This window comes from Vigna radiata, chromosome 5 (assembly GCF_000741045.1).
Source record: "Vigna radiata var. radiata cultivar VC1973A chromosome 5, Vradiata_ver6, whole genome shotgun sequence".
In the NCBI taxonomy this organism is placed as follows: Eukaryota; Viridiplantae; Streptophyta; class Magnoliopsida; order Fabales; family Fabaceae; genus Vigna; species Vigna radiata.
The window spans coordinates 26692408-26699484 of record NC_028355.1 but is presented as its reverse complement, the minus strand read 5'-3'; the positions used below and the strand labels follow the sequence as shown (position 1 = coordinate 26699484).

Below are 7077 nucleotides of genomic sequence, written 5' to 3'. Positions count from 1 at the left end.
TAGCATCTTTAACACATGATGAAATAGTGNATCTGAGATTTCCTTTGGTGGAGGCCGAGAGATTCAACTATAAATTCTCTTGGCCTAGCTTGTATGAATACTTTGGATTCTATGAGAAATTTCTGCAAATTCTGCAATTCTTCTCAACTTAGCAAATGCTTGCCAAAGTCACTTCTTCTCTCAACTCTCTCCCACCTCTTAGCTTTCTTCCAACAATGGAGGCTGCCTGAAGCTAGGACCACACCACCTCCTTCTCTGCCGTCACAGCCACTCACTACATCTCATCCTTTTTCCGCTGCCGGTTGCTGGAATTCCTTCTCTTCCAAGTTCCAATTTCACGCACACAATGGAGAGGCTTATCAACAAAAAAACTAAACCAGACACCAAATAGCAAACAAAATAAAATAAAAATAAAAATAAAAATAAAATAAGACAAAACTAAAAACAAGTCCTATTATTTAGTCACTCGGACGAAATTCGGTGTTGATACTAGTGTTTATTATGTATACGAGTAACTAACTTTTGTATTGATTTCTAGCTAGGTTTAAATGTTTTTTTTTGTCTTTATTTTGGTTGATTTTGTTTTATATAAGACTTATTTATTTTAGAGTTCAACGTGATTACAATTTTCGTAATTCATATTTAATTTGATTGTTTTTTATGATATTATTTAAATTGTTAACGACAAGTGAACACTATGTATCATGTGTTAGTTAGTGATTTTTTTAATTTTTTAAAATTTTTTCTTAATTTAAAAAAAGTTGTCCACGTGTCTAGTCAATATTGTATCACGTGACAATGCTAGTATCATGTATCAAGTTAGTGTCAATGCCACATGTCAAGTTAGTATCAGTGTCACATGTCAATGTCAATGCTACATGTCAGTGTCTTATATTTAATTCAGTTTCGATTTTTGTTAATTTTATTAAATTTAGTCCAAATTTTTGTTAGTTTTGTTGAATTCAATTTCAATTTTGTCCCTCTCAAAATTAAGATTAAATTTAATTTTATTAAAATTCACATTTTAATTAAATATTTATTTAATTATTTTTAAATCGACTCTAACTATATTATTGGAATATAATTATTAGATTTATGTTTGATTTTTTTCTACACTTAAAAAATAGGATTATAGTTGGTTTAAAAATAATTTTAGAAATAAATTAGAATTTTTCTTCTAATTTTAAAAATAATAAATAAATTTCCTTCTAATTTTAAAAATATTGACGAATTTTCCTTCTAATGTTAAAAATAATGAAGAACTTTCCTTCAAATTTTAAAAATAATGAAAAATAAATCTTCTTTTAATTTTAAAAATAATGAAGAATTTTTCATCTAATTTTAAAAATAATTAGATGAAGATTTTCCTTTTAAAATTTAAAATTAGGGCTGAATTGAACAAAATTAATAAAATTTAGGACTAAATTGAATAAAAATAACGAAAATTAGGACTTAATTGAATATAAAACATTGATACATAACATTAATCTAGCACGTGACAATGATTATATCCTGACACATGGCATTAATACTGACTTGACAAGTGGCATTGACATTGTTGCATGACACTATATTAATTTGACACGTGGACAATTGTTTTTAAATTAAGAAACATCCATTTTTTTTTGAAAGAAAATTAAAAAAATTAAAAGAAACTACGAACTTGACATGTGGTACATACTGTTTATATACCATCAACAATTTAGACAACATTATAAAAAAAATCAAATTAAACATAAATTTCAAAATTGGGACCACATTGAGCACTCAGAAAATGAGTTTCACATTGAATAAATTTATTTTCCACTTGCGTTCTATTCTTCTTTTTAACTGGATTACTATTGTTTGCATATTTGATAGACCGACTGACTGAAAAATACTTTAGGATGCCTGATTGAGATACGACAATTATTAAATTTCATATGCTAGACATATATGTGAAACAATTAGTAACATGGAAATGTTAAACTTAATTAATGGAAACTTATAATAAAAATTGCTAACACATTAGAGTTTTTATTATTAAAGTTTAGATTTATCCCTCAGACATTAGGACTTGTTACCTATGGTATGAATATTCAAGTAGTAATTAAAAGTATATATTTGGTATTTTTACATGGAATTGGATCATGAAATCTAACTCGTTCATCAAATCAATTTAATTGATTTCTATCATTTTAGAATTATTTTATTATAAAAATTAATATTTTTTAGGTTTAATCATTTCGGATGTCCCTATTTATGCAGAATCATTTCAAATAGGTCCTTGCATTTTTTATCTCAATTAGGTCTCATTTTCTGTAAAATTGAGTCAATTTTGACCTTGCCGTTAAATTTAGTGGACGACGTTAAAATTTCTGTCTCAGCTTGTGACTATACAATTTTTAATGACATGGTCTCATTATGTGTAATTTACAAATGAAAAAGGAAAAGACTAAACCTAAATAAAATAAAAAATAAAAGAAAAGAAAATAGAAACAGAACAAGCAAAAAGACTGCCTGATTGATCCATCCCCTTCCTTGGTAGATCCTCCATGGATCTCACGCTTGTGTCGTTGACGTCACCTTCCTATGCTCTTGATTTTTCTTCAACTTCTTCTTTGTATACCTAATTGCCTATTATAAAAGAAAAGTATGGAATTTCGTTAAATCCCTAATTTGACCTAATTTGAGAGGGTGTGTGAAGGTTGATAGAGCCTTAATGTGCTCGCAAAAATTTGAAACAACTTATTGACTCTTGTAGCTTTATAGCTTTATAGGAAGAACATTGCATTGGATGATAGGAACCAAATCAAAGAAGAAGAAAAAGAAGAAACACCACGACTCCAAAGAGAATGCAAGGAAAACCAACGGTGATAAGAACAACGACAACAACTCTAATCGTAATGAAACAGTGGCGAACGAATTTATAGTGGTTACTGGAAAGAATGTCGAAGGTGCGAAGTACGCAGTAGTGAAAAGCTTTTCAGATTCGGGACTGCCGAAGAATGTGTTGGAATGTTGCAAGGGTTTCGAGAAGCCTTCTCCAATTCAATCGTGGGTGTGGCCTTTCTTATTGGACCATTGTGATTTGGTTGGAATTGTTGCCAACGGATCAGGGAAAACGTTGGTGTTCGGGATACCGGAGATTATGCATGTTTTGGGAAAGCGGAAGGGTAAAGGTTTGAGGGGACGAAACCCTTTTTGCCTCGTGCCCTCTCCTACTCGGTGAAGCAAATAAGATGCTTGACATGGGTTTTGAGCAAATAGTCCGCTCTATACTGGGTCAGACAAGTTTTGATCGTCAAATGGTTATGCTTAGTGGTACATGGCCTTTGGCAGTTCATCAATTGAAGTATTGATAAAGTATAGTTTTCCTTTGACTACAGGAGATTATGTTCATAGAATTGGGCAGACTGGACGAGCTGGTAAGAAAGGTGTTGCCCATACATTCTTCACACAGCATAATAAGAGTTCATCAAATTTGTTGGAAAACAGAAATTGGTTCATCAAATTTTCTTCTTTTCGATTGTTAAGGCTAACTGGGTTAATTAAGTTCGTCTTTTGTTGTTTTGGAAAAGGTTTTACAGAAGAAAAGAAACATGGAAGGTGGATTTTTTCCACCTTGGAAAAATGGGTCATGGTTGGGGATAACTTTAGAGGATGTGCAGGGGAATGAGCAATTCAAACTGGTATCATCTTGCGAGCCACTGACACCACATGAACCCATTGAGTTCTTGTCCAGTCTTGGAGTCTCTCTGCCCACCCATGGAGTTCAAAATTTAAAATAATTAGATTCCACGTAACTCTGCCATGTCACTAAAAAATTGCACAATCAGCAAGTTAAGACACACCAATTTTAACGTTGTCCATTGAATTTAACGGCAAGGTCAAAATTGATTCAATTTCTCACAAAAAAATAAAAGACCTAATTGGGATGAAAAAATACAATGACCTATTTGAAACGATTATGCACAAATAGGAACATCCGAAATTAAACCTACTTTTTATTATTTGAAAGTTTTTTTAATTCTAATTAATGAATAAACATATTCTTTTACGAACAAGACTGAGAAATATATTTGAATTTGTTCATTTTATTTCTTGCATAATTTGATACACTTATCAATTAAATAGTATAATACATTAATCTAAAATTTAATAACCTATAAAAATTTATCCAAACATAATAAAATTTTAATATGAATTTAATTAAATTGAAAGAATTACTTACAGGTCTCATTAATATTGATAATAAAATCTAAAAAAAAAAAGAGATAATTAAGAATCTTTAGAGTAATTAAAAATTTACCGTGTTTGAAAATCTTAAATGTTCTTAATTTCTCAACAATTATAAAATACAATAGGAAAGATATAAGATATGAGCAACAAAATTTACAAAGAATGAAAAGAAAAAATATAGAACAAAGTCAGAAAGCAAGGAAAGAAAATACATAATCATTCACTTATTTGCAATTTATATTAAGAAATAGTGGCTGTTTGGTTTTCTATATTTCATATAATTGGTGATGCTGAGCACTGATGATAACATGACAACGCAAGCAAACAAAAATTTGGGCTGCTAAATTTTTTATCTTCCATTTTTATATGTTATGGTGGGAACTTTACTGATTAAATAAAAACCAAATTTATAATTTTTATTAAAACGATGGTTTTAACTTTTAAGTACAAAGTTAATCACATCTTTTGCTGCAAACATATATAAAAGACAAAATGTTAAAGACACTAATTCATTTTTTTAGAAAGATTATTGATGCATCTTTATCAAGAATAAAAACGAATCTCTAATGCGTTCTTTAATAAAAATATTACAAGTATCAAATCATTGATCAACTTTTCAATAAAAAAAAATATCTATATGAAAATTGATACATTTTTGTATGATTAGCTTTGTTGAATCATAATTAATTGGTCCGAAAAATGGTATTTTTAAAATAATATTTACTTTTTCCGTGTTTGGCAGAGAGATATTTCTCAATGAACAAAAAAAAATGTAGAATTATAATAACTATTTTTTTTAAGATATAATTTCATTTATTGACATTTTTCTATGAACTAAATTATTTAAAACGACTTCATCGATCAAAATTTAACCTACAAAACTATTATTAAAAAAATTAAATAATAATTAATTTTAAAGATTAAAAGTTAATTAATCTTAAAAATGATTGGTATCTAAAATAATTTTTATTATAAATAAAAAAATTACATTTGATTTATAAATTAGAGTCTATATTGATCTCTAATAATTTTTATATCATATTCGTCTGAATTGTTCTTATATTAATGCGAAGCTTTTTATGAGGAGAGAAATTGAAAGATTGATATCAATAAACAAGTCTACATAATAAATTAATTTCTAATTTAAAATTAGAAATTGATTTAAAATGAATAATAAGAAGCTAATAAGTTATCTGAGTGAAATGGAATGAAAGTGTATAATTAAAATAGTTGGATAACTGACTTTGACACAAATGGGAAAACTACAATTGGAAATTGGAGATACTAAAGAATAGAACATCACAATTATTTTAACTAAAGAACCAAAAGTAGGAACTATTTGAAAGTTCTTCCATGGCTTATTGCAACAATCTTTGAGGAGTAGAGTTGGTTCAATTTTTTCCTTGAAGTCTTAGGGTGAATGCCTTCAAGGAGAGAAGGATTTCCTTCAACTTGTTCTTAGCATCTTCATCAATCAAGTCACCATCACTGTTAAACTTTGGTGGTGGCTGGAATACATTCAGGAAGAATTCAGGTTTGTTGATGAAATGAAGATCCAAAAACACTCCAATTTGGCGTAGATGATACTGTGATTTTGCTCCACCATGCCCTCCTCCAGCACTCACTATTGCACCAGCTTTTCCAGCCCAAACATTTGGTGGTCTTGATGCCCAGTCAATTGCATTCTTTAAAGGACCTGATATTCAATAAAACAAACACAAAATTAGCCATTTTTCTTAACCTAAAACTCATTCTAATTGAAGGCAACATATCATTCAATTTTCAGGTTTAACGTACCTGAGCAAGAGACTTCTATCATACCTTCTCATTTTTATCTCTAATTCAACCTCAGAAAATCAAATTATAAAATAAAGTATATACATATCGAATGTGACACTAAACATTAAATAATGGTTCGATAACAAGTAGAAGAATATATCCAAACGAATCACAATTAAAATAGACTCACACTTAACTGATATCATGTTAAGAAATGAACCTTAAACCTAATTCAATCTCACAAAACTAACTCATAAGATAAAGTTTACACCTACTTATATACTTTAAATTAATTTCATATCCGATTGATGTACAACTTTCAACACAAGTCTAACTTTCAGTATTTATGAAAGCCCTAAGACTATTTTGTTTTATGAAGAATGTTATCATATAAATTTGACGATGATAAGAGAGGTGTGCAGTGACCTGTGACAGAGTAATTGTATTCAGGGGAAGCAAAGAGAACGCTATCAGCTGCAGCAATCTTCTGCCGAAAAGCTTCAACTTCTGAGGGATAACTTCCATCTTTCTCAAGATCAGTGTTCAGAAAAGGCAAATCCGAAATATCAACGTACTCAATCTCGATCCCTTCAACCTCTCCTTTGCTCAGCTCAATACCTATGTCAAACCAAATTACAATTCATTCCTGTTTTTCCATCTTCATCTTTCGACCTTTAAATAAAATCATTACATTTAAGATTTTATCCACTTTAAAGTTTCAATCTCAATCACTCACTTCAAAACATAGGAAAAGACTATCTGCACAAAATATAAAATCGGCTGGAAATTAAAATTTTATGTAATTGACCTAAGTTATCTATAAATTATCTTAATAAAATTTATTATTTATTGAATGTTGTACTGATGAAAGAAAAAGAGAAAGGAAAGCAGAAGGAACCAGAACGAATGAGGGCGGTGTTGTAAGAGCCTTTCCTGAGAGAGCCGGAGAGCGCCACCACCTTAATCAGCGACGAGGATGCTCTGTTCGCCGACGCCATGTTTTGTTGTTTTGATGTGTGTGAGTGGATGCTATATATAGTTGTAATTGATTATGTGGACGTCAACGTTGTTGGGTGG

At 29.8% G+C, this 7077-nt stretch overlaps 1 protein-coding gene across 1 annotated transcript; it reads right to left on the bottom strand.

Moving 5' to 3' along the window:
* Positions 1 to 5410: 5410 nt before the first annotated feature.
* Positions 5411 to 7077, bottom strand: LOC106761197 (NADPH:quinone oxidoreductase-like). Its single transcript, XM_014644721.2, has 3 exons — positions 6899 to 7077; positions 6427 to 6618; positions 5411 to 5917 (listed from the first exon to the last, which is right to left on the bottom strand). The coding sequence occupies exons 1-3, from the start codon at positions 6996 to 6998 to the stop codon at positions 5613 to 5615; spliced, it is 597 nt and encodes a 198-aa protein (XP_014500207.1). The 5' UTR covers positions 6999 to 7077; the 3' UTR covers positions 5411 to 5612.